Genomic DNA, 26,834 nt, shown 5'->3' with positions numbered 1-26,834 from the left:
CTCACAAACCATATAATAATTAGCCTGATTTTAAACTGCAGGAAAATCCTACTCCGTAAGAAGCTTAAAATTAATATAAAAAAATAACTTTTTTAATTTGTTGTGAAATATCTGTATATAGCAATGAACTGATACTGTAAATGATAGAACAAGTCTTTTCCATCTTCAGTGTCTACGAATCTGTGTGGACCTGAAAGACAAAGTCTGTTTCCAGACTGAATTCTGTAAGATTTCAGTGTACGTTGCTTCCAGACCAAACCTTCCAAAACCAGATAGAGGATAGCAGATAATCCCAAACTTCAAATGCAAAACCTGAACATTTTTTGCATATTAAGGGTTCAAGAGTTTAACTGAGTTCTACTGTTCAAAATGGGGGGGGGAAGCAACCCGCAACATTTGATAGAACTAGTTTATATTTGTAACATTACCAGGAGCATAAAGCCAAAAGAGAATCTGCCCCTTTAATTCTCCCCCTACTTACAGCCACCTGACCGGTGATACGGCAACATCTTTACTGGTCATATCCTTTTCTTCTCCTCTGCCTCTCTGTCATGACCACCACTTCTTCTAGCAGCATAATCGTAGTGCATCAGCTACAGATCTCCTGCAGTTCATGTGTTCCACTTGTAAAACTACTGGATTTGAACATGCATCTTTTGCTGCTTCTATTAATAGAGTAAGAACACAGGGGGGTTTAAAACCAAAGTCACAAAGTCAGCAGCAGCTGACAAAGCACTGGTGTGGTTCAAACAAGTCATCGTTCTTTGTGAATGGAAGTTCTAACCAACTGTGATGAGCGACTTGCTGTGCATCTTCCATGCACCCCAGCATCCTTGTGATAGACACCTGCCAAAGATCTGGAAGACTGTTTACTATGTAACGAGAGACAGACAACAAATAACTTTTTATATCTCCCACTCCTGGAAAGTAAAGGTTTAATCTCCTATATAATCAAGGAATTGCCATGTTAATCACTTCATATATTTTAAAACATTTCCCTGTGCTTAGGAAAAGAATTGAATTTTAACTGGTATGCAGCTGAACTCTGGACTTATCTCTTAAAGCTATAATGTATGACTGATTTAGGGAGAACAGCTACATCTGGTATTGTCACTCATGAACCCTAAATCCTCTACAGAAATGTGAGCTCTCATATGGAAAACATGCCCAATATTTCTGGCACCTTAATTAAACACGTACTTGACATACAGTCTTCTATTCACACATAGAATCAGTCTTCCTAGTGCATGAAAAAAACCTGATGGTTTGTAGGCTGAACAAGTTCCCTGAAGAAATTTAGATATAGTCTCTAAACAAAGATATTTACCCGATTATAACAATGGTAATTTAAGACTAAAACAGGGACTATAAAGCTGACTTTCTCCCTCAGGATCCCATGGTAATCATAAAAATTCCAAATTTTGTCACCAAAATAAACTCAGACCTCTCTGTCCACATAAATACCAGACAATAAAATACTTGCCGCTTGTAGCCTATATAAAGAATGGCACATTGTGAAATCTCCCTTGAACTTCAAATCCATAAAGCTACTTAAAGTAGCAAACAACTGATATTGAAAAGAATCCTTCCAATTTCTTTTCAAGTTTTTAATCACTGAATATCTGGTCTACCTGGAATTGCTCGACTGGATCTAAACCTGGTATTATAATCATTTATTTAGCATGCATTTTCTCTGCACAATAACACATTGGGCAATAATTAAAAATAACAAGAGGCTTCTGCATGATGATAACTTTTCAACAACAACTCTAAGTTAGATGTTATTGATTTCAGATAAATAACACTACAGGATTCTAGGTTCATATTTTGTTTGTGGAAAGATTTTGTCAGCCTGACACAAATGTCTAAATTACATCAGTCATGAGATAAAAAGGAAGCAATCAATAACAAAAAGCCTTTATATCCATCCCATTAGTATAATGTATGCCTGCAAATTCAGTAATCTTTTCAACTACCAGCTATGCATGTGGCTTACGCAATTAACTGTTCTGTGTTCATCCACCATATCTTTCCTCTTGTCAATGAGTTTTCATGTGTTGCATTCAGTTAAATAGTCTTTACTCATACATGACATTTTTCACCAGTTGGGGTGTTGGGCAATCATTACACGTATTAATTCCAGACAATAAAAGGTTTATACTGATTTCTGCATAATTTGTTCCATTTATTTCATTAAATACACTAAATTATTCTGTCTGTATCCATTTGGTTGTTCATGTTCATTTTTTTAACTGTTGCTTGCTGCTACTGTTTGAATCTTGCTGCAAGGAGAGAAAAACAGTGAAGGTCTTTTATCAGTCCATCAGCACTTGCATTATCTACTTTCCAGCAATTGCAAGGAGTGACCTGAGGAAACAATATATTCTCACTTCTGCTGCACATCAGGAAGGAGGTTTAAGAGGGGAGTCTATGCAAAAAAAAAAAAAAAAAAAAAAAAAAAAAAAAAAAAAAAAAAAAAAAAAAAGATACTGCAAAGGGCAGTTCCCATCACACTTCACCAAACACAATAAAAAATTTCTTCAGAAGCTCACCACAGAGATGGCTGAATTCCTCCAGTCCTTACTATGGTCAGCACTTTCAGAATGTATAACTGGCTCAGAACTCCCACTATTCTCAGGGCCATGTTTGAGACTTGCTTATTATTTGGATAACAAGCTTGCAAAGTACATCCAGAACAAACCCTGAAGAGTATGTGTGCTTACTCCACAAATCTTGGGAGGTTAGGATGCCATGAGGTACCTCCAAGGCAAGCTGTCTGAAGGCTCTCTGTAAGATGGCTCTACAGAAGACACACAGGAAGGACACAGGCAGGAGGAAGAAATGCTGCATTTATGATCTTCATAAACATCATTCTTTCATGGACACACTTTCATTCAAGTATGGACATAGAGAAGCTGCATGGTATCTTCACAGGTAGTAGCTTTAAATAGCATAAAATTGCCAATGGATTATAAAACCATGGAAATACTAAATATGGAAAAATAGACCTACATTTTGGAAGCATTTTAGTCAGAATAGCTACATGTAAACCTGGGACTCAGGAATACATCTTGAGCTACTGGACCCAGGCAGGAGTCTTGGCTCCCCACCCCATAATGCTGGTTCCCTCAAACAAGATGTACTGGATCAACTGAAAAAGAGGCAAAATACACTCCAAAAAATCCAGAAGGTCCAGGGACTCCTTTGATCCAGTAGAACATGCGCTACTGGGTGAATTTCAATGGAGTCATTGAAAGTTGGCTTGTGCTTGTAGATTCTAAACTCAAGTTGCTGTTACAAAAAGTTATCAACAGAGGTCACCTAACTTCAACAGTCTTTCCAGAAAAGGACAGCACAAGACAGAGCTGGGAGACAGCAGCCTTGAATGAGGTATGCCAGCTCAAAGTATGTTTTCAGCAGCCACTTCAGGTAGAGTTCTACTCCTCGTTCAGAGAAGGTAGTAACAACCACACTGTCCTCATGTGGGTCAACCTCCTGTTCTGATTTGGTACAAAATGCCTCAGCTATTCAGGCAGCTATAGTTTGCATCTATCTGCAAGTCACTTTTTGGCTTTACAAAACGGTTTGTGCTCCATACATATTTCTTATTTGTATTACACGCACTCTTTGGCACAGCGAGATGAAAGACATGGTAATTTAAGCCAAGAAAATCATCTGTGCTCTAATAAGGAGAACACACTCTCCTTCAGGGCACAAGTTGACTGTCACAGTGGAAGACAGGTAGTTCACAACATTTTTATTGAGTACGTGAGGTCAGGTCAGGCGATCTGGGGGTGTCAGTACTGTCACTCTTGTTATACATCCCTGCACTACGTTCTTACAGCACAACATTCACAGCACCACAGACCTTGTTAAAGGCCTCATTTTGCATGGATGAGGTTTTAGATCCTGGTATTACAAAGCTTTTGATTGACAACCTGTCCAAGGAATGCCCCAAGAAAAACTGTTTTGAAGATGAAAATGGCTCTTGACTGAAGCTTCTAACCTCCGTTTATGAGCTGCCTGGCAGCTTTTACTAGTGATTTATTTTTTTTCATGTGTTCAAGTGAAATAGAAAATACCAAACTGTAGTGGGCTACTTGTAACTATCATTCCAAAAGAGGTACTATAGTTTATGTCAACTCTCATCCTCCCCATTTATATTTCCATAGCCATGAAAACAGAAAGAAAAAAACAAAACAAACAAACAAACTCACTCACAAACAGTAACAGAAACAAAAAACCTTTTCCTGGTGCTTCTTCACGAATTCCACAACAAACAGAGAAAGGATGACAGTAATCTGAAGAACAGAACTTCTTCATTTTACCTAGTAGCAATCTTATGCTGAAGGAAGGGAGAAAGGAGCCAAGAAAAAATTTTGGACTGAGTTTATGGAAGGAAAGTTCACAATTACCTACATGTTAAGAAGGCAGGAAGGACAGTTTTTTAAAACTGAGATAAGAGAATAATGTTTCACAGGGAGTGGGAGGTAGAGGAGATATAGTTCATACATTACACAAAATACTGAAAATGTAGAATTATAGCAAAATTTCCAAATTATTATATCCTCAAAATCCTTATTGTTTCATAGGTCCAGGAAGGTAGTATAATATATTTCCCACAATATTTTTTGCTTTTCACTCTTCAGTCTAGAGGGGGATAAAGTAACAGCAAGAAACTAAATTTATTATCACAACTATAAACTATTCTTGATAAAATAATACTGACAATCCTGGTTATCTAAGTAATTTTGCTACACAGAAGGAGCAGAGGTTAGCATTGTAAGATTATCAACTCAAAATGGTTTTCTTCTCCATTATGAGACTAAAATATGTATGGATTTTAAGGCTTCAAAACACAGTCTTGTCAGAGACTTAGATATTATAACATCAGTCTTCAAATAGCCAAGTACTTCAAGCAGCTGTAGAATTGCCTCACTCTAGCATACGCTTACCAACAGATAAAAATTACTGCACATATAATATCTTTTCATTCTTATCACATTGTAATAAAAGGCTTTGTAGTGGGAAATATAGCCAACTCAGCCACATGCTAATATTTTATTAGTCAGTGATGGAGAAAGCTGTTCTCATAATTTTGATCTAAATACACTGGGCCATCATTCTGCTCCAACTGAATTTTGTGTGAGCTGCAGTAATGTAACTCAGTGCTTATAAAACCAATATTGGTTAAAATTAAAATTCTAGTATGCATTCCATGGCTGCCCCACTGGCACAGCAACAAAACACTTTGTTGTGCGACAAGTAGTCTCGGTGAGAGAACTAGCATGTGTGCCAGAGCTAAGCAGAGCATGCTACACATACAGTGTTTCTAGCCTGTGCAACACCAAAAGCACATGGGTGTCTTCTGCAACTCACACTTGGTAGCCTCTGAGTAAACTGTTGTATTTTAGTAAAGGAAAGCGACCAACTACAACATGTGCTGTGGGCTACTCTGTAAATTCTAGTACATCAGTGTATGCATGCACTTATTTTAAGCCTTTGTTGTTATACCTTGACAAAATACTTAACCTAGAGGACTGCAGTTAAGTGTGACAGCTAGATCTGAAGACAGACTACAAATAGCAATAAATACCATTTGTACTAAACTGCATATGATATATTCTGCTATTGCCTCTTTAATGAAATTGAGGCTTGTAAACAAAATTTGAGACAGCTAAGTTGGTTTATTATTTAGGACTATAAAGCTTGTAACATATCCACAAACTCCCTTACCTGTTTCTGGGACTCAAACAAAAAAAAAGGGAGCAAGATCAGCTCAGAATTTCATTCATCTCATTACCCAACTTGTTTGCAATATATAATTCTGCACAATTAGACAATCTGAAGTTAATACTTTAAAAAAAGAGCAGAAGAACAAATTCCAGAGATATGACTTACTGGTACTCAATTGGCAGTTCTCAGAAACAGAACAGCACAAGGCAACAAACAATACGGGACAAAAAAAAAAAACCAAAAAGCTCACAGTAATCAAGTTATTTTACAGATGAAAAGAGGTTTTATTAGACACTTGACATAAAACACTCTAGAATTCAGCTCGTCAAGACAGAGAAAGGAATCTTTGTAAACATCTGAGTTAATACAACTAACTAAATCAGACATACAAGTTTTCATAAAGCCACCTAAACGTTTGTCAGGGTACAGCATAAGCTAGCAGTAACTGATTGAATGATCAGACCTAGACTGAGGACCACCTCAAAGCCAAATGGAGTCACAAGTGACTGTGCTGTCCTAGGAGCAGACAAGAAACCACAGAAACCCCAAACTGTGCCAAATTTACTTCTGTTTCCTGCCACCTCTTCCTCTAAATAAGATACTATTGATACACCCATTCCCCCATTAGATGCTACCTCTGTGCTGTCCTGCTGACAGAAAAGTAAGGATATTCTATCTATTCTCCTCTGCTTGCTTGAGGTGGGAATAGAGCTACTATTTACTCCTGCCTGTGCCCCAAGCAAAGCAGTCTAGTGGCAGTAGATATCTGAACATGGAAGTAATAAGAACCCCTCAGAATCAAGGCCCACACCGACAAGGATCCCTTCTTTAGCCACAGCCAGCAGTGGATACTGTCAAAAGAGTAAGAAAACAGGGAATGAAAGAATCCTCCTTCTATGGGCATATTACAATAGCTTCTAGTGCTATAGGGACTTCTTGAACCTCACTTTGTACCCAGCTTATTAGCATGAACAGCATCAAATTATGCAACCTGATCTCTCTGTATTCCTTTCTACCCCTTCCACCTTCAACCATACAGCTTCCCATGAAGAAACCTTAATGATAAAAGCAGTTGAACTGTCTTTGTGACTTGAACTTTGGTTTAATAGATCTAGTACTTGAAAGATACTAACTAGATCTTCTCATAACTATGCAGGTCAAACATGCCTTGTCACATTTGATACTTAAATGGAATGTAACAAAATAAATATTTACTATATAGACAAAGGTTGCATACAGAGGTCTGCATTAGGGAACAGATACCCCCTCAGAACCACAGTTTTCTTTAACCTTGAATACTGCTTCACTCTACTGAAAGTCATGCTATGGCTCTCAGTGAAGTCAGGTGATTCTCAAGATAAGGAAGGGTCACAGGCTCACAATTTCATTTCCAGAAGGAAATTTCTGGGGGTGGTGACCTAACACAGAAGACCAGGCCCCTCCCGCAAAAATCAGGTTCATGATCTAACAAAAAGAGAGCAATTCAAAAACACAGGTAGGACAGCTTTTTAGAAAAGAGGCACTGCATTTAAATGAACTTACAGGAAGAGTGGATACTCGGAAAGCTTTTTCTGCCTTCAGACACCAGATCTGGATCACCTGTGCAGTGCATTTCAGAGTTCATTACTCCATCTGGAAAGCAGCGGTAAAAGAAATCGGGACGCGGTCTACAAAAAACACCATGGATATTAAAAATATAAAAGCTGTAGTAACAAATAAACCTCAAAGTGATTATTACATTTACTGCTTATTACATACAGAGTTCATTCCCTCCTGCCTTAACACAGCAACAGAAATCATAGAATCATTTAGGTTGGAAAAGACCCTTAAGTTCAAAGAGTCCAACAGTAAACCTAACGCTGCCGAGCCCACCACTAAAGCATGCGTCTCAGTTTAAGGTCACTTTTTTGGCAGGCAGGCTTTCTCAGGGAAGCTTCCAGTGCAGCATGCAAGTGGGAGTTGTCTCTGAAAACAAACATGCAGGGTTACTCTTGCCTAAAGCAATCAATCTTGCACAGCACTTCCAGTGCCAGCGGAAAGCAGCGTAGCAACCCCACAAAGTTGCACAAGTCTTACCAACAGACCTAGCTGAGAACAGGACTACAACTTATGCTACAAGATTAGCACCAAAACAACCACCAAATTCTAATGCCAGCCTTGACACTGGCTCTCTTAAGTACGTTGAATAAACCTTTGAGTTTCCTTTTGACCCTGCTCTGAGCTGAATGACAGCATGTAGGTTTGACTGGTGTCATACCGATCCTGAGCTAATAAACCATGTAGAGAAGCAAGGCAAATGACCACAGATTCAGAGGCAAGCTGACAGAGCAACTAGTTGGCTTGGAATGCAGGCAAAATGAGCTCATGTCTGCCTGAAGAAGATGGTGCAGACATTCTTAATTATATTTCAAAAGCACTCTTAAAATAAAAGTGCCAAGTGCCATTATTGTCAGGGGATCAGTACTGTAGCAGAGAGGGTTCGTCAGAAACCAACCACAAATACTGCTTCCTCAAAGCTGCAAAACAGGTGAACAACAAATGCAGCATTGGACTCTATTAAATAGTGTAATGAATTCAAGTCAAATATATATTTTTCCGCTGAAATTATTAAAAATTTTGATAATGATCCAAAAAATACATTAAAAAAAATTAATAATTTTCCAGAGAGGTTTGTTTCCTAGTATTTTTCTGAACCCTTCACTCAAATTTATGCTTCCCTAAAAAAATGGCCTACCGAGGACTCCACTTATTGCTTAGCTCCAAGGTTTGTTCTGCCATGGACCTTGATATTACCTGGAAATACCACATTCAGTAACATGCTTCACACAAAATGCACGCATTGCGTTATATAGAGACTCAGTTGATTTCTATTTGCAGACCAGGGGCATTGCCATCTGAACTGCCCCATGCTGTGACTCTTCCTTCTGTATTGCCAACTTAATGACCTGATTTCAGCTCCTTTCAAACCCCTCGTTTGTCTGGATCCGCTAACTGGTCAAACAAGTAACAAAACACAAGGGCATAGATTCCTACCACAGCTGGATGTCACATAATGAAGTTGTGCAACACCTGCACCAGGGAAAGGACAGCTTCACAGGGGGCTGTTCTAATTCGATGTGCTTTGGAGCAGCAGCTATCTTTTTATTAAGGTGTATTGTATTTGTCAATCTGTCTTCATGTCTCTTAACAGTTAAAGCTATCATTTATAACATGACAAGACTTACCTTCCCACTATTAATTTAATAGTATTTGTGCAGACGCCGTTCAGAGCTAGAGCCAAGGAAACAGCTACAAAACAGAATGAAAAAAAAACAGAACAATAATAACTTAAATACCAAGCTATAAATTGCAGCATTACAGCATTTGATTTACAGACTGAAACCTTTACTGGACTGGAAACGAATGATCTTTGCAGCCTACTGTTTTTGTTGTTACCCAGACTAAGGACAGACCCCAGAGCATCATAATAATCACATGACTTTGTTCTGATTTTACTCTTGAGAAATCTCATTTCCTTACACAAAGCAAGTTTTCCTATCATGCCATTTGCACGGGCATAAATCATCAGATTAAAACAATTATTAGATAAGTACTGTGTTTATCAGTTTTACAGTTTACTAGATGAAAATCTTATGCTGTTTGGGTCAAGGAGAATTTCTGTATAGACCTATACGTAATATATATACACACGTATGAGTGTATGTGTGTTTATGTATGTATATAAATATGTATATGTATGACAATTTAACAGTCCACTTTCACACTAAAGAGTTGCCTTTTGGCTAAAACTAGAATTGGATTATTTATTTTTTATTATTATTTTTATTTCAAAAGGATGTAGGTGTTTTGACTAAAAATCTTGAAATCTTCCCCTTACGTTTGTCCCCAGGATTAACCAATTTTCTTAATAAAATTGGAGTAATAAACAGGAACTGTCATACAAGGTATGACTGAATCATTTTTTTTATTTGTACTTGCATGCCGAGTCCCTAGACTTTCCAAAGAACCTCATCTAAAGATGAACCTCCTCATCTACATGTGGAGATCTCTGCATTAACTTCAGTGGCGCTTGGACCCAGTGCGTATACTCCTTTTAGATTAAAACTGATTTAATGTTGCGGTTCACACTGTAGCTCCCTGTAACAACACAAGAGACACTGAATTTTACTTCCCTTAAGAAGAAAAACTATCAGGCAAATGTCTGATTTCCAGCAGAACAGTCACAGTAATATAACTTTTGATTATGACAGCTACACAAGTTCTTTTCTCATTGGACTGCTGCCCTAGATGCTGCACTTCAGCAGCACACATCCTATCTCCATAAAACCATTGCCTAAGGATATTATAGATCATAAAAATGTGTGTACTATAGGATCTATTTTTCTTTAAGTTAAAAAAAAAGAGGTCCTCCATCAAAGCTAAAACAAAGGTTTTCTCAGACTATACCAATAGCTGCCAGCAAAAATAAAAGAACAAGTCAATCCTAGACACACTGATATTTTTCAAAAGTTCTTCCATTTTCAACACCTATGTTCACAGTGACCATTCAATCCCATGCTCTCTTTTTCCTCTCAATCGTTTTCTCTCAGTTATTTATGGTAATTCCACAGTGAACTGAAATTTTCCACAAAGTCAAATGCACATGACCAGCAATGTCACAGCACTACGTTTCCTTTTTAAAGAATGGGAGGTGTAGAGATACCTGCTTTCTGACACACATGGTAAAGTTTACTCTTTTCACTGAGCTTTGTCTTGATTGTTAATTGCATATCTGACTGAACCATGCTTTCATTGTTGCATGTTCCTTACAATGTCAATCCAAGTATCAAATGACTGTGAATGTAAGCTGGTGAACAAAATGAGAGCAAATGCAATTTGTTTCCTTTAGGCGAGATTCATACTGCCCACCAAAAGTCATATAATCTAGTCATTAGAGAGATGTAGGCACTTCCAGGGGAAGGAATAAGGGCACCTACATTTGGAAGCTAACTACTCCTTACCCTACATTCACTGAATCACCTTCTTTATATTAATGGCTATATGAGGGGCAAAGTATTTTTACATCCTTTTAACCTTTGAACTCTTCTATGTATGATGCCTAAAGAAATTCACCTTTTGAGGGCCTTCCTAATCATTCAATATGAACATTATGTGCCAGATCTCAGCAAATCAGCAAAGCTCCACCACAGTTAATAAATCCTCAAATCAGCTTCACATCACCAGACACGTTAACATACTGAATCATATTAATATATGGTACACTTGAACATAAATAAGCCACAAGAAGTTCAACACTTATGGTACATACTGAACAGGGATACCCTGTAGAACAGAACATCAGGCTTGGGTTTCCTTAAAGTCTGGGTAGCAAGGACAAAACTGGGGAAGCTGGCAAGTTTTCTCCTGGACATTTTAGAGGGAATCATAACAGAAGCCAAGAACAGCAGAAAAAATGAACATCTCCTTAGAACAAAAGGGTAAGAATAAGTGATGGAGAAACTAATCCAAAGGTCCTTTCCTTCTTAAACAACAAAAAATGAAACTCAGAACTCTGATTGTATGCATTTTGTGAATCGGAGTTATTTCTACTGAATGGACTTGTCAGTAAAATATCACTATGGGACATTTCAGAACTTAATACAAATGGCCGGGAGCAGCCAAAACAAAACCAGGATCTTTTCACACTTGCACTGGAGAAACTGGAGAAAGAACAAGCTATGGGAACCCAGCCTTACCCAAAAGAAATTTTCAAAGGCAGATACATAGTGCCACTTACATCCTATCTAGCTAAGGCAGGGCTGAGTATCAGTTTGACCTTAGGATCTAAGAGCCAATAAATTAAAGTGTAAATTAGCCAGTAAAACAGAATTTCAGAATCAGGCATGTTTCAAACATACTGCCAAAAAACCATTTGCACTTCTTAGTGCTTCACAGTATCCTCTGCCAATGAAAGTGCTTTAGTCAATTTTGGTCTCTGGCAATATCCATATAAAAAGGATCTGGGGATATATCAGTAAAAGATTTCAAAAGATAAGCGCAGGCAGAATTAGCTAGAACAGTTTAAGACTTATCATCCCCATTGTTTGCCTGCTCCTCTGCTTGAAGTTGCTGCCTACAACTGTAATTAGACTTCAGCCATAACACAGCCATAGCAGTTCACAGTCCAGGATTAAGTGCACATCTAATTCCACTGGCAGTTTAAGATGAAACACCAGCTTGTGATTAGAAAAGCTGAGCCATGAGCACGGATTTTGCAATGGGGAACAGTAAACTCCAAGAGGAGGTCAGAGAAAACAATGAGAGGAGTAATTTCTTACACTAAGCAGCTGAGTCTCGCAGGACTTTCTAGTCAAACCCTTAATTTAGAATAGCTGCAAGTATAAATAAGAGGTAAGTAATAGATTGGCTTTGACAGAAAAATATACATCTGAACAGTCTCTCAGATGGTCTTGTTTTTGCTGATCGAATTCTGGCCCGTGCTAGCTAGATTGTGGAATTAAGGCACAAAATTTGTACATTTAGAAACATACATAAAAACAAAGGCTTTTGTGAGATGGCTTGCAACTATAACTGCACTGAAAACTACTGTAACAGACTGTAACAGAGACGGGTTTTCTTCAAGGCTTAGACTACAATTGGAATCAATCTCTGAAAGTTACCACACATTTTCTGTCTTGAAGTATGACATACATTACCTAAGAAAGCCTCTTTAATTTCAGTCTTGTCTGTTCGCCGGATTATTTTCACCACAAAAATGACTGCTAGTGGTGTAAGGAACGAAATTGCCTGTAAGAGATAAAAAATATCATGTGTGAGAGCATCCATTCTTTTTCAGTCCAACTGATTAATAATTAGTTCCAGTTAGCTCCATTTAAACTGGAAGGCTGAATGATCTTTGTCAAACTCCTGACCTTAAGCAAAGTGGGATGATTTGTCTTTGCAACTACAGGGCAATGAATACATTAAAATCACAGTATAACTGTGGGTTATAATTGATTTGTTATTGCCTGGAGCTGCATTTAAAATGTCAGCTTCATAAATGGAAAAGCAACAGTCTATAAGGTCCACAAAATTCATACACTGATCCATACAGATCTTGTACATTTTTTTCCACATTAAGCATTGCTCCAGAAGGCAGCCCAATCTAGGCTGTGCTCTCAGTGACACCCTATTCAACATAACAGACTCCAGCACCAACTTCCTGACATTTTAAAATGCTTTTTATTTTACTTTTTGTTTTCTTTTTAACTCTCATTCTTGCAAGCCTTGAGAAGATCATGTTTTTATGGTTCTTTCGTTTACAAGTCTTTGGATGTGGAGCAAACTGCTTGATTTTATTCAAAACCAGAAAAACAACACCTGAACATCTACAAGTATACTCATTGGTTAAGCAGAACATATTCTTTTATTGTCAGTGCTGTAGGACAGGATTCCTCCTACAAGGAACCTGAAATGGCATCTGCACATCAACGCACACACTTGATTTCCACAAACAGCATCTCCATTGTCATAGAGTAATTTGGACTATGGGTGATGATGCACTGTAAATGTGCCAGTTATCCAAAAAGCATCCTACTTTGTGCAGTCTGTCCTCCCAGAGCAGGTATTTATTGCCTTTCTCCAGAGAGACACATCGGTTTCTCCCAAGCACAATGCCAGGGAGTTTTTCATTAGTGGCTCACCATAGAAACTATGATTTGGTTCCCAGTTGGTCCTTCCATCATCCCTTCTGTCTCAGACCTCCAATTGCAGAAGTAAAAGGCAACTTGTAGGTAAGGATGTCCACTTATGCTTCTTGCTGGTTCCAGTCTAAGTTAACCAACTCTTTTCTGGAATCTACAAACCTGCTCACCATCACATTTGTTCAAAAACAAATCAAGGTCTTTCAAAAGCATTTATTCTCTTGAAGTGAAAATTACTGGGTTTTTTTAAACAAGGCAAAAATTAAGCTGTATATGGCACAAGGGATGCCATGGCTTAAGTAAGATTATACCATCTTTACTGAGGCTGAACAGTGCCTTACTTCTTAAACAGCCCCACTGAAATAAAAAAAATGCAGGATAGACATGTTATGACAAAAGAGATGTGACGCTCTTCTTTTTATAATACAGATTAATCCCAGTCCTCATTTTATGCATTTAGAACATCTGAGTAGGGAACAACAAGAAAATGTACTATACTTGTTATTTTGGTAGTACATCTTGGTCCACATTCCTCTCACCTGCATCTGCAAAATATTATCTAGCTCAGTGAGCCATGCAGATTAAAACACAGTCTGGAGTCTGATCCCCTTTTTTACATTTAGAAAGGCAGGCACCAGGTTTGGTGCAAAAAGATGCATCATTTCCACTTAAAACTCCCTTCCGCCTACAGTGTGTGTGAGATTCAAGTCAGGGTGCCAGTGTCACGTTACTGCTCCAGAAATGTTCATTTCTCTCTATCCTCAGCAATAGTTTAATTTCTGCTTTCAGAAACAAAAAGTGAAATTAAAAAAAAAAAGGTTAAAGCAAAACCTAGAATTATTAGTTTCATTCTAAAAAGTAAGGATTGACATCAGGAAAGGAAAGAAGAAAGATATCTGCATTCCACTGTTGAAGAACATGTAGAAATATAGCCAGGCTGACAGGCTTATAGTTGTGGTTTAATAGAGTTAGAAATCTTTTGAACAAGCAGGAGCAGAAGAAAATATCAACAAAGAATAGAATTCAAGTGGCAGCTTGTTCCAAACTACTTCACGATCAATCTTCAGAAATCTGGTAAAACTGCAGATTTCCTCATATTTCACAAGCATATGGATTTTTGAGAGAGATGAACAACTATTCCTGTGTGCAGTACATTGCTGTTCCTTACACAAAAGCATCAGCTGGAAGGTGTTTTTTATTCTGCAGCAAAATGTACATATAAAGAAAGTTTGGCTTGCTAAAGACTCCTTTTTCTTTATTTTGCAAAAAGATTCTGTGTGGCTCATATCCATAACAGATTTGGCAACAGTCTAATGAGCAATACTCTCCTCAGATACATCTCAGTAATGTTTTCTTTTCCAGCAGTGAAACATTCCAACATTGCCTTGCTTTTGTGCAACATGGACAAAATCCCTCTCGTTCATTATTCATCCTGGCAAGCCAGAGATATGCTAAAGTTATAGGGACTCCCACATACTTCCATGCATTCAAGGGAAGCTGACAGTACCTTATGCTTTCCAAGGCAAGGAATATCTACTGATAGAGACAGAACAAGGCTCATGTCTTTCCAGTCCTTGTGGCTTACTTGCTACCCATGCAGAAGTCAGCTTTGTCTAATTTCAACCTGGGTTTGGAGTATTCGCAACATTTCTCTTGAATTCAAATCTCTCAGCGTATAAAATAATCCAGCAGTTCATAAATTCCTAGAGATTGCTTTCTAGTAAGCCACAGCCATATGTTTCAGATCAGAGTACAACACTAGTGGCAAGAAATTTTTTACATAATGAAAACTTGTGATCAATGCTAGAGTTAGATTTTTCTTCTTTTTTAATTAAAGAAATAAGAAAAAACATTTAGAAATTATCTACATTTCTTAATTTAAGAAGCTGTTCACTGAGTTACTGACATGTTAATGGTCTGAGCCAGAATGAGAACACAGACTATACAAACGTTACTGACTCAGAGCTGCCTGGAAGTTCCACCTGCCATGCATGAAGTACACCAAAAGCTGGCTCTAGGGGAAGTGGTTAACAGGGAAATGTAGTACACATATCCCAGAATTGTGTTTCCCCGTGGCTACTGCCTACAGAACAGAGGATCTACCAATGATTATCCCAACTGGTTTCAAAAATAGTTTCACCACTGCAGCAAACCCCTGTACGATGATTCACTATTACTTCTTGAACTCTTCAGTTATAAACATGGTTCAGAGAAGCCATGTAGCAAGGTAATGCTCAGCATAAGGAAAAATGGCAGAATTAAACTCAGTCTTTCCTAGTACAACAATTTAACTTTTGGGTTTGGGTTTGTTTTGTTTTGTTTTACCCAGCTGTCTTGCATTTCAGTAAAAACATATATTTTCACCCATCTGGGCTGAAAAAGTCCGTAATAGAGTTTCTTCTTAATGCAATATAACCAATATGTTGGTGAATTTAAAACCAGGCCTTCAGCCTCTGTCATAGAAGGCTGGGATATATTGTTGCCTCATAAATACGAAGTGCCTTCAGGTGTTCCTTAATTAAAAAGTTTCTGTAACTGAAGGCCTGAACCTTTAAAAAAAACCCAAAAAACATTGAAAACAAATTACATAGCTGATTTGCATTTATCCTGAATTCAAGCCTTAATCTGGAAAGTAAAATCCTGGCTTCACTGAAGACACAGGAAAAGATGCTTTGATGTAAGGGTACTAGGATCTGACCTCATCTGCCATGCCCATTCCTGCAAAATCTACACTTCGACTGATGAAACTTTGCAAAGATTGACCTACTTGTTTTAATAGCCTTAACTATACCCATAATTTCTTAGCATTTCTGTAGTGGTCTATACTGCACTCTTATACTTATATATGCAGCCTATTATGATAATTTGATAACCTAGTGAAGGTTATCAAAACCATGAATTTTGATAACCAGACAAACCATCAAAGTCAGACAGCCAGTCTGCAGGCCAACATGAGCTGTGCTGGGGAGAGCCAGAAGAACAGTGACAGCAGGGCAGCTCTATGATATATTTTGTATGCTTGTTGGCAGAAGCTAAAACAAAGGTTTTGTCTACATGGGGAAAAAAAAAAGAAGGATTTGGAGGCAAATATCTTAGTGTCTAACATGCCTAAAACAAATTGGATTTCAAAATTTAAGCACTTAACCTAATAAGAGCATGGCAAGGTTTTGCCAGGTCACCCAACCAGCTAATTCAAAAAGCTTCTCTAATCACTACTCTAGCATCCCTTTAAGTTAACACTAGTTTAAATCTTAAACTGTAAAAATCAACATTCATAAATTCAGTCACCTGGTAATGCTGCTTTTTACAAACTCCCCATGATTTCCTACATTTTGCCATTTTGGACATCCCCAGTTTGGAAAAAAATTGACACTAGAATTAAAGGAACATCTTATACTTCTGAAAAAGTTCCTACTGCTAATCAAATGAAAGTGTACTTAGTTTACAGCCATCAAGTGACCAATACAAATTTAGTACTTACAAACATAAGACGCGTAGGTATGTTGTCTGATTGCACCAAAGGATTTTTATACAGCCAGATCTCTTCTGGCTGGATAACCCGCTGGAATGGATCCAAAAATTCTGTAAAACTGAAAATAACAATTTAAGATGCAATTTTTTCACAATTTGAAAGGATGACCAAAAAACCCAGAACAGTCCTGCTGATTCAAAACTTCCCCCAAAGTTAATTATGGTATAGCATGCATGAATTATCTTTATAAAACATTACTATCCTACCTCACTGCTTTCTAGCAATACAACCTTCATAAATATACCCTTAGGAAAATGATTGTTAAAAGTCTATATTGTACAACTTTATAAAAGTTCCATGAAGTTACTGTGGAGATTTCATAGTTTAAGCCCAGCCAGCAATTAGGCACCACGCAGCTGCTCGCTCACTCCCCACCTACCAGTGAGATGGGGAGGAGAATCAGAAAAAAAGTAAAGCTCGTGGCTTGAGATAAGAACGATTTAATAACTAAAGTAAAATAAAATGTAATACTAACAACAATAATAATAAAATATAATAATTGTAATGAAAAGGAATATAATAAAAAAATAAAACCCAAGAAAAAACAAGTGATGCACAATGCAATCACTCACCACCTGCTGACTGATGTCGGAGCAGCGATCCAGCCCTCCTGGCCAACTCCCCCCAGTTTATATACTGAACATGATGTTCTACGGTATGGAATATCCCTTTGCCTAGTTCACGTCACCTGTCCTGTCTATGCTCCCTCCCAGCTTCTTGTACACCTGCTCGTTGGCAGAGCATGGGAAACTGAAAAATCCTTAAATTAGGATAAGCGCTACTTAGCAACAACTAAAACATCAGTGTGTTATCAACTTTATTCTCACACTAAATCCAAAACACACTGTACCAACTACTAAGAAGAAAATTAACTCTATCCCAGCTGCAACCAGGACAGGAGAATAAATTGTCATTTTATTTTTTGTGGGAAAAGCATGCAAAGAATATTGTGGGATTAGAAAAATCATGTAGCAGGTATTTTACACTGAAGAAATTATATACCAGATATCAAATACAAAATGTCAAGATCCAAACTTTGAAGTATGACAGTTGTATTTGCAGGATCACAAAGCAGGGAGAAAGAAGCAGCCCAGACAATTACTTCTACTGATAGAAAGAACAGATAACTTTAGAGAATATTTCAAAAAGAGACTTACTCCTAAAACAGGATGGGCTTGTAGAAACACATTTTTCATTTTTTCAGATTGCCAGTATTTTGATTTGGCTGTCAAGCTTAAGAAGAATCCAGTTCTACCAGAAAGGTCTCATTCTACCAAAACTGACTGTTTTAATTTCATTCTTAAGTCATTTAGCTCTCTTAAAAAACAAACAAACCAACCAACCAAAAAAACCCCACAGTTTTGTAATTATGTAATTTTGAAATGAAGAGCATCAAAATAAAATGTTAAGATTACATTGTTATATCAAAATTAAATTATTTGTGTGGGTATCTTCTGTCCAGCAACAAAGAGGAAGAAGGAACTGTGTTGTTTGTAGTAAGTTTCAAAAGTTTTTTAGGCATACATAAATTGTCTCTCTTCAGTTAAATCATACTCCTTTTTCCACAGAGTCCTTTAACTCTTCCTAGCTTTGAAGTCATATCAGACTTCCTGGGAAATTTGCCTTCACTTCACTCATTTCAGGGCTAGTTTACTAGGACTGAAAGAACAGCTGCTGAGAGAAGACACAGGGACCCGTTTTCTGCAGATTGGCCTTACTAGGTAAGCCCATGGAGCCAGAATACAGATGTGTAGTGACCCAAAGCTTTTTTTACTGTAAATTTCCCAAAGCCAAGGGCTTTAAACTCCTCCAAAACCTGGGTTTATACAAGTAACAGATATAACAATTTACTTTGTAATGGAAAAAGCTCAAAGCAATTTGTAAAGCAGAGTAAAATTAAACCATATATATGCAACTCCCCCCTGTGAAGATGAGTCCTCAATTCTAGCCAGGTCAGCGGTTTCCTAAACAGCAGCAAGCCTTATCCAGTCTTCTGGGTCTTAGAAAATCCTTCTTTTTACCCCTTCTGAGGACTGACCTCCTGTTCTTTGTTTTCTTACTGTAGTCTAGGATCTCTGTGTTAGCTACAGTCTCCCACGCCCCCAGCACACACTACTACTGAACCCCTTTACCTGAGCACACTCAGACTCCTACTAGAGAGAAGGTACAAAACACTCTTGTCTACTCCAAAGAGCCCAACCAACCTCTTCTTCCTAAAGAAAAACAACAAAATCTGAGGACCAAACATGTCAAACACTCTTGTCACTTGTACCCATAATTATGTTTCCCTTACTGACCTACGTGGACAACCAGATTCTTCTAGAAACAAGGAGTCTGGTATTGCAAGGATGTTTACTATCATACTTAGCTTCTTCAAACCCAGAGTCTGACCCTGCTCTCCAAAGAAGGTGCAAGGTGAATTTCAGAAGTGTCAAACACTTTGTCTCAGTGTTTACAAAATGAAAATGTAAATCTTTTAAAAACAATTTTAAAAAACAATGGCTTGTGCAAAACATGAAAGAGGGAAACATTTCTAAAGACGACCATTTCGAGGAAATAAAACACCTCAAAAATTCATTTTACAGTTTTTCTCTTCAACTAGAAAAATAAAGGTTGATTTCTAGACAACACAAGCAACTCTGTTTCCAAATTTCAACTGAGAGTCCTAAAGTATATTATTTTTATCTTCAGTCTTCAAAGACATTGACGGCAGCTAGAAGCAGTTCACTGCTCATTAAAAGAGTTCAGTTGCCAAGTCACAGGGCTGGCTGGGTATGACATCCAACATGTGTCACCTGGGAGAGTTGAACAGCAAAGTTCACAGCTATACTGTCCAGGACTTAACATTTGTTATGAAGATATATACAGGATCCATGGCCAGGAGGTACTTCACTGCTGTCATCTAAACATAAATAAATAGAGAAGCACGTGCAAGCCTGGGCATACAACAAGTTAAAGAAGCCAGCTGAGTTTCAATGACTACATCTTTCAGGCAGTCACGTCTTTTCTGACATACTCCCTCAGGTATCTGCTGGTCTGACTGTTTTGAGGCAGTTCCCAAAGCAGAGACACATTCTTCGACATATCTAGGCCTTGAAGCATTTCTACTAAGTGCAAAAAGCAAACAATACACAAACATTCATGCTTCAAGGTGATCAGAGTATATCTGTGCACCAGCGCACTTTTGGAAAACATGTCATATTAGACCAGAGATTTGATTAATTTGACATTAAGACATTTAACGTTATAAGCAAATGCCAACAGACTTAAAGGTTTGGGGCTCTTGGTCTTTGGCTTCCTGCCTCCTTGTAGTGTAAGAAAACTACAGTTAAAGCATAGTTGTTTAAATCTGAGAAATTAAACAAAAATCAAATTCATAGTTCTCACATGAATCATACTATGACACTGCAAATACGTGCCAAGTCATAAGATTTAATTCCTTTAAGGACAAAATAACTCGTGCTAAAGACATGAAACTAAAACAATATAAATAGTATCTGATTCCAATTGAGGACCGATTTTCTGATTAGTATATACTCGCTATCTTTGTACTCTTCTAAAGAAAGATTCATTTCAACAAATCTGTCAATGACAGTAATAATTATTATAAGTATTATTTTATTTAACAGCAGTTTTGAATCCACCATATATTAAATCTGATTATGTAACCACTTCTTCCTCTGACTTGCATTCTGAATGTCTTCCAAGAACAGCGTTCAAATATGCTGAAACATAACGGGAAAAAAAAAAAGGAGTAAAAAAGATAGATGTAGAAGGCAGATCTTGTCTGTGTGAACAATCCAGAAATACTAAGTAAACCGTTAAAGGAAAGTGACTATATAAAAAGAAATCACTTTTTTTTCCCGTCTTCAGAAAGAGCTCAGCTGCTAATTAAATTTTTATGCCAAGACTCATAAGAGAACAATTCTCTTCTTTTTTTGAAGCATCACCAATGGGTGACTGGATACAAGATTTCACTAGGTTGAAGGCAATTCCCTATTAAACAATCATGAGGACATACTGGTTTCTATGCTGCCTGACACTTAGTGATTTATGTTCCTTCACCCTAACCAAAAGTACAGTCTATTACTATTCATAAGCTAGCACAAGCTTGTTTAAATGACTAGACGTTATTAGAAATGAATGTAGTCCTTGGATAAAGAAAACTGGTTCCTAGACATTTTCTATTATGGCTGAAAATACAAGCTCAATCATATAACATCCCATGGTAGCAGGTGGGCAACTTAGGAAGCTTACTTTGTATTAGTACATGAAATTTTAGTATCAGCTTTTTGGCTTTACATTTTCTGCCAACATTTTTAACAGTTTAACAAGCAAGATTTTGAATACTTCAGCCTGATAACTTATATTTAAGACATAAAAGGATTTCCATTAACTTCAAGAGCCTTTAACTGTGAATTTCAAAGCAACCAAAGGGAAACAGGAACCCTAATTCCATTAAAAACATCAGTGAGGAACAGGTGCCCAAGTGCCTGAGGTTGCTTTGGACATCCCAACATTACTGCCTACAACACTACGCTGAATAAAAATGTTGTTCTTTTCTGAGGACACAAGCACTTTCTGGTCACATTAACTTCATTTCCATTTAACAGCATGTATCCCTTTAAGATAATTTCTATGCAAGCACCACATCACAGACTGATCCAGGTAAAAGTACACAGGAGTTTTGTGATAATACGGACTAATAATTTTTTTTTATGAAGCCATTCAATGGTAGTGAATGAATCAAACATTGCATAAATATCCTCACAGAGTCTTTGACCCGTGCTTCCACCATGGTTTCCATCTCCCGTAAGTAACAGCAGGGTATTGTTTAGCACCTCACCTTATTGTTTTAAAAACTGCTTACAGTAGCTACCTTTCTCCGGCATTCAGCAGCATGAAATCAAGCAGCAATGACATTTGGAAGTTGCTAAGATCAGAGAAAGAGCAATAAGCAGTACTTCACTGGCAAAGCTGGTAAGGTAGAAACCTTTAAATATTAAGAGTAGAAAAGTATGTTCCCAAACTAGCAACAAGAACAGGACAGGAATAGGACAGATGCGCCCAGCATTAGGATTGTAGTATCGTTGTGTCCTGTTAGAGCAAGATAGAAGCTACCAGCAATGAAATCATGACTAGCATTCACCTTAGAAGCACTTACTAGCCTTACAAGGACTGCCACTGGCCAACAGCTGCATTTTCAGCGAGTAATATGAAATCACACAGGGGCTTTGGGTCTGGCAGTCTTGGGGACTTTGATATCTGCTTCATCAGAAGAGTTCACAGCACATTGGAAGGTTAGTGATTGCTTCCTGGTTTTGAGCATCAACTAAAGGACATACAGGGCGGGGGGGGGGGGGGTGTGTTTGTTGGGGAGGGCGGAAGGGTTGGGGTTTTTTTGCCTCTTGCCTTGTCTCTTGAAGACAAGGCTTGACCCAAGTAACAAGCGACAATAACTAAGACAGGACAGAGGAGTACACATGGCATGACAAAGCACCAGAAGAGAATGAACATGAACTTGTGACTGTGATACTCAGTCTTTTATTCCAGATACCTAAGGACCAACCCTCCTCTTTACTAAGCTTCATCTGTTGATAAGCAGATCCGATCCTAAAATGGCTTCAGATGCAATTCCTCATTGAAACAAGTAATGAAGAGAGAGCAGGCGTTCATAAACCTCTCTTATAAATCACCTCTGAGGACTTGTGGAAAACAAAGTTTGGCTCTGAACACCATTCCCTGACTGCAGAACTCTGTGTGAGCAAACTCACCACTGCCTCTCCCACAGAAACAGGTTAGCTGTAACTGTGCTACTGGAACTCCATTGTGCACTTTCTTACATGGCTACTTCCTTGAGTATTCTCCAAACTGGGTCTCAAATCTAGTAGTAAAAGCTTTTATAGTGTACCTGCCATGTTAAATTGTGCAATCAGTTGTCCTAACACTAAACCTGCATAGTTGTGAGCAGCATCAGTGATGCTGAAGTTGGTAAGGCTCTGTGTAGGTTGGCCTAATTACAGAATATATACACAATACATAACTCAGAGCTTCTCACGCAACAGATTTGCAGCCACATTTTGAATGAAGAGCCATAAAGCAGAACACATCATAGGGCACAACAGCTGTGGAGATAAGAAAATTATATTCTGAAAGAATTTGCTTTAGGGGTTTCCAACAGGTGACACAGGCTAAACAGAAATTGCCCAGTGCTTACACTGTCTGGGTACACTGCGTTGAACACTGCTTATGCACACCACCTTTACTCACGTTTGGATCCAACACTTCCAACTTACCCATTCTGAAACATACTAATAGTGGCAAAAGTATTCATGTCATGTTATTTGATATACCTGGAGAGAATAACTTATTCTCATGCCATGAGAAAATCTAATCTTGTTTATTCCCTATAGGTAATTTTAAGGGGAAAAAAAAAACTTTTTAGTGGTTATTTTAGGAACTCCTGCAAAGACAGACAAAATATTAAAAGCTTGAAATGGTCTGTGCCTGGAATGCAAAGTTAACAGAACTGAAGCAGACAGGATAGTGATGAGGCAAGATGAGAAACAATGCCTGTGGTTTATCACCGTCATTCTGCTCATCACAGAGTTGGAGGAGCTCAGTTTCTGAAATGCTGCTGTCTACATGTATCAGCATGATGAGATAGCTTTGTGTTAGCACAGAGGTTGGCATAAGGAAAGAATTCCAAATCATTTAATTTCTAAAGTAATATGAGAAATTTACAGTTCTTCACCCATCGAGAAGGGAATTATGTATTGGGGTACAAAAAATATGAGCAAGGCCCAATTATTAATGATGAACTGTAATTTCACCAAGGAAGAAGCTGACGTGAATTAAAAATATAACTTCAATAATATAAACTCTAGTTTTGATAGAAAGAGGAACTTTCCGTATAGCTAAGGCATAACACTGGGTATCAAGAGATTTGGTGTTTTCTACGACTGTTTTACAAGGCAAGGTAGGGCAATTCATTCCAGCAAACATCAGTATCAGTATCAAAGCAAGACTCCTAATGCTGTAGTTTACTCATTAACTGCACTGGTATTCACATATGCCAAGTATGCACTGCTGACAACCATTCAAGTAGGAAAGCAAAAGCTTTAACTTCTCTATGGAAATCAAAAGCAAAGAGTTAAATTCTAAAACGTATTAGAATTTATATTGCAATAGATATTGATTGCATAAGAAGCGTGTACATCAGAACAGAAAATAACCTTTATTGGTTCTTCATAGGCTTTGATGGAAACGTTATTATAACCATCATCTTGTAACTGCACTCTAACCAATTCATTAATTTACATTCACACTAAAAGATACAAAAGTAGATGTATCAATAAATTATCTCTACCTTTTTAACAGCTAAATACTTTTACTTCCCCATACAATGCCATGCAGTGTATATACCTACCGCTTCTGATTAACAATCTATAATCCAAATATGGAGCTTTATTGGGTTTGAGTGTCCTGCAGGAGGCAGGGTAGTTAACATTCACCAGGAACACCCTACAAAGATAATTCAGAAGCTGTTTTTATTGCTATAGAAATGAGAAGATCTGATGCCTCTCTTCACATGCAGTAACCTTCTGTTTGCAGGCACAAGTATTTACGAAGACTGAGAGGAATACTGGCAGAAAGTAAATGGTAAGAAAAATGTTGCAAGAAGCTTGTCTCATTCAGTCCCTATTCAATGTCCAATACAGCTCTGGGAATAGTGCAAGCTGATAGAATTTTTTACATTTCTGTATTTTTAAGAAGCTAGAAACAAAACCTTCATACCACTTCCTGATAACATTTGATAATCTAATCTGAATACATACAGCTTTCCCCTCTTTTAATTCTGTGGGTGCACTTTTATGTAGAAAGGAGCCAAAAGTCAATGGAATTAAATCATGGGACTGATAAGGGCAAAGGGCAGGGGCAATATTTTTGTTTGTTTGGGTTTTTGTTGGGTTTTTTTGTTGTTTTTTTTTTTTTTTATTTAATGTCACTGGCAAGTAGAGAACTGGTTCTCAAGGGTAGGTTTGGCTTCAGATGAGTCAGTATCACTTGATGTAAAATATTTCTGAATATTTTAAATTATCTAGCAATTGCAGTGTGACATTTAATTAGCACATATGCCCACATTAGCACTTCAGATATATGAGAAATCGTTTTGATTAAGGGATTGAAAATAAATTCTGATGCAGTTTTAAAAATATACATATTACCATGGCTGTCATATTTCCCAGATGTGCTGAAAGAGGAGAGTTTCCAGTATTTTTTTTCAGTCTTACTAGCAGGTTTCCCAGATTTGCCTCATATATTCACTGATGTGACAAATATATATTGGGGTATGACTTCTTCCAAAGATGAATGGCCACCCTCTTTACTCTCCTTGCACCCCAGTCAGGGTGAGCTGTACTGTTACTGGGCCAACAAAGCCAACCGCGATGCGAGATGTTCTTCAAACAGAATATGTCTAACTAGATGATGGAGTCTGTGCCAGTCAGTGTCTCTCAATGATTACTGAGCCACTGGACCCTTCTCTGATATAGCATCTGGGGTTGTATTTATAAAGGCTTCATTCAGTTGTGCCTGAGATTAGGCTCAAGTCTGCTACAGCACTTGACTTGAGCCACATGTACCCACATGGAATATACATATGAACAGAAAGAGGTTAAAATCAGACCCAAACCCTCTGCTCAATTTTTTTCTTCCTTGTTTGGTCCAAATTCAAGAAACAATATGAATTAAATGAATCAGCAAGGAGACAACAGCTGGGGAGTCTGGGCTCATTTAAAAGCTCAGATTTTGAACTAACAACAACAACGTAGATTGATAACACGAGTCCTGCAGCTTATGAAATAATATGTAAATAATAGGGAAATGTTCTTAGAACACCTAATATGAAATAGTGAACCAGCAATCTTTTCACAATGCTGAAAAAAAGAGAATAGCCTGGAGTTTTAGAACCTAATGTTAGTTGCCTTAGTACCTAAATTATACCCTCTACTGCTTTCTCAGTCCCTGGCATTTGAACTCTCTGGGTAAACCATTTCCTTCCTGTGACATTATTTCAGTCATACTAAACCTAAGAGGAAAGGGAAAGGATTATCTGAGCATGCATGAACAGCACAAGAACAAGCAATTGACATAGCCAGCCAGTTGTTCTGCGCCTGAAAGAATCCAAAAACTTCCAATCCATGTATTCTCCTTGCTCATGGGCTGAGCACTTTGAATGCAAGTAGCACCAAGTATTGCTGAGTAACAATTTCCAGTATGAAGTGACTGAATCTAGAAAACTCCCATTTAATGAGAATAAAAATAGGTATCCAGGCATTAAACTACTTAACTAGCTTAGATACAACCTGTTCATCATCATTTCTTACAGAAGCAGATTATTTGGAAATGAGCAAAGTGAAAGGAACAAAGAGGGAACAGTTGGTCATGGTGCATTGCAGCTTTGAACAGAAAAACAGGAGATAAGAGTGGCTATACGGACACAGGAAAAAAACACTGCAAAGTGAGTCAAATAGACATATTTTGGCTTGGTTTACATTTTTAAAACTTTCTTTGACCTAATATTGAAGGTGATCTTTGCATCTTTTGCTTTCTGGTCAGCAGAATACAAAATAAACCATTCTGAAAAAAAAAAAAGATATTTATTTTGGCAGTTAGCTGCTCTTGAAGCAGTTCAGTTCTTGTGATCCCTGCTCACATGGAGCAGTGGTGCACTTCAAGCACAAGGCAAGCAGGTCAGAGCTGCTACTTACTATGTCAATGTACAATACTTAAGGCAATCCAGTATAGCTGCACTACTGTAACAGAGATAATGAACAGTGATAGTCGTACAGAAATAACAGATACCAACAAAGTGAAAACTA

The 26,834-nt window shown here is 37.8% G+C and overlaps 1 protein-coding gene across 1 annotated transcript in view; it reads right to left on the bottom strand.

The window, feature by feature from the left end:
* PLPP4 (phospholipid phosphatase 4) overlaps positions 1 to 26,834 on the bottom strand; it is a 66,089-nt gene that overhangs the window by 28,735 nt on the left and 10,520 nt on the right. Inside the window, exons 2-5 of the mRNA XM_049809552.1 lie at positions 16,900 to 17,008; positions 12,432 to 12,522; positions 8,961 to 9,024; positions 7,279 to 7,403 (exon numbers count right to left, since the gene is read on the bottom strand). Of these exons, the coding sequence (XP_049665509.1) occupies positions 7,279 to 7,403; positions 8,961 to 9,024; positions 12,432 to 12,522; positions 16,900 to 17,008 (389 nt within the window). The remainder of the gene's footprint in view (positions 1 to 7,278; positions 7,404 to 8,960; positions 9,025 to 12,431; positions 12,523 to 16,899; positions 17,009 to 26,834) is intronic.

The sequence above is a fragment of the Accipiter gentilis genome, chromosome 9 (assembly GCF_929443795.1).
Source record: "Accipiter gentilis chromosome 9, bAccGen1.1, whole genome shotgun sequence".
NCBI classification, from domain to species: domain Eukaryota; kingdom Metazoa; phylum Chordata; class Aves; order Accipitriformes; family Accipitridae; genus Astur; species Astur gentilis.
The sequence above is the reverse complement of the archived record's forward strand: the minus strand, read 5'-3'. Positions and strand labels throughout refer to the sequence as shown.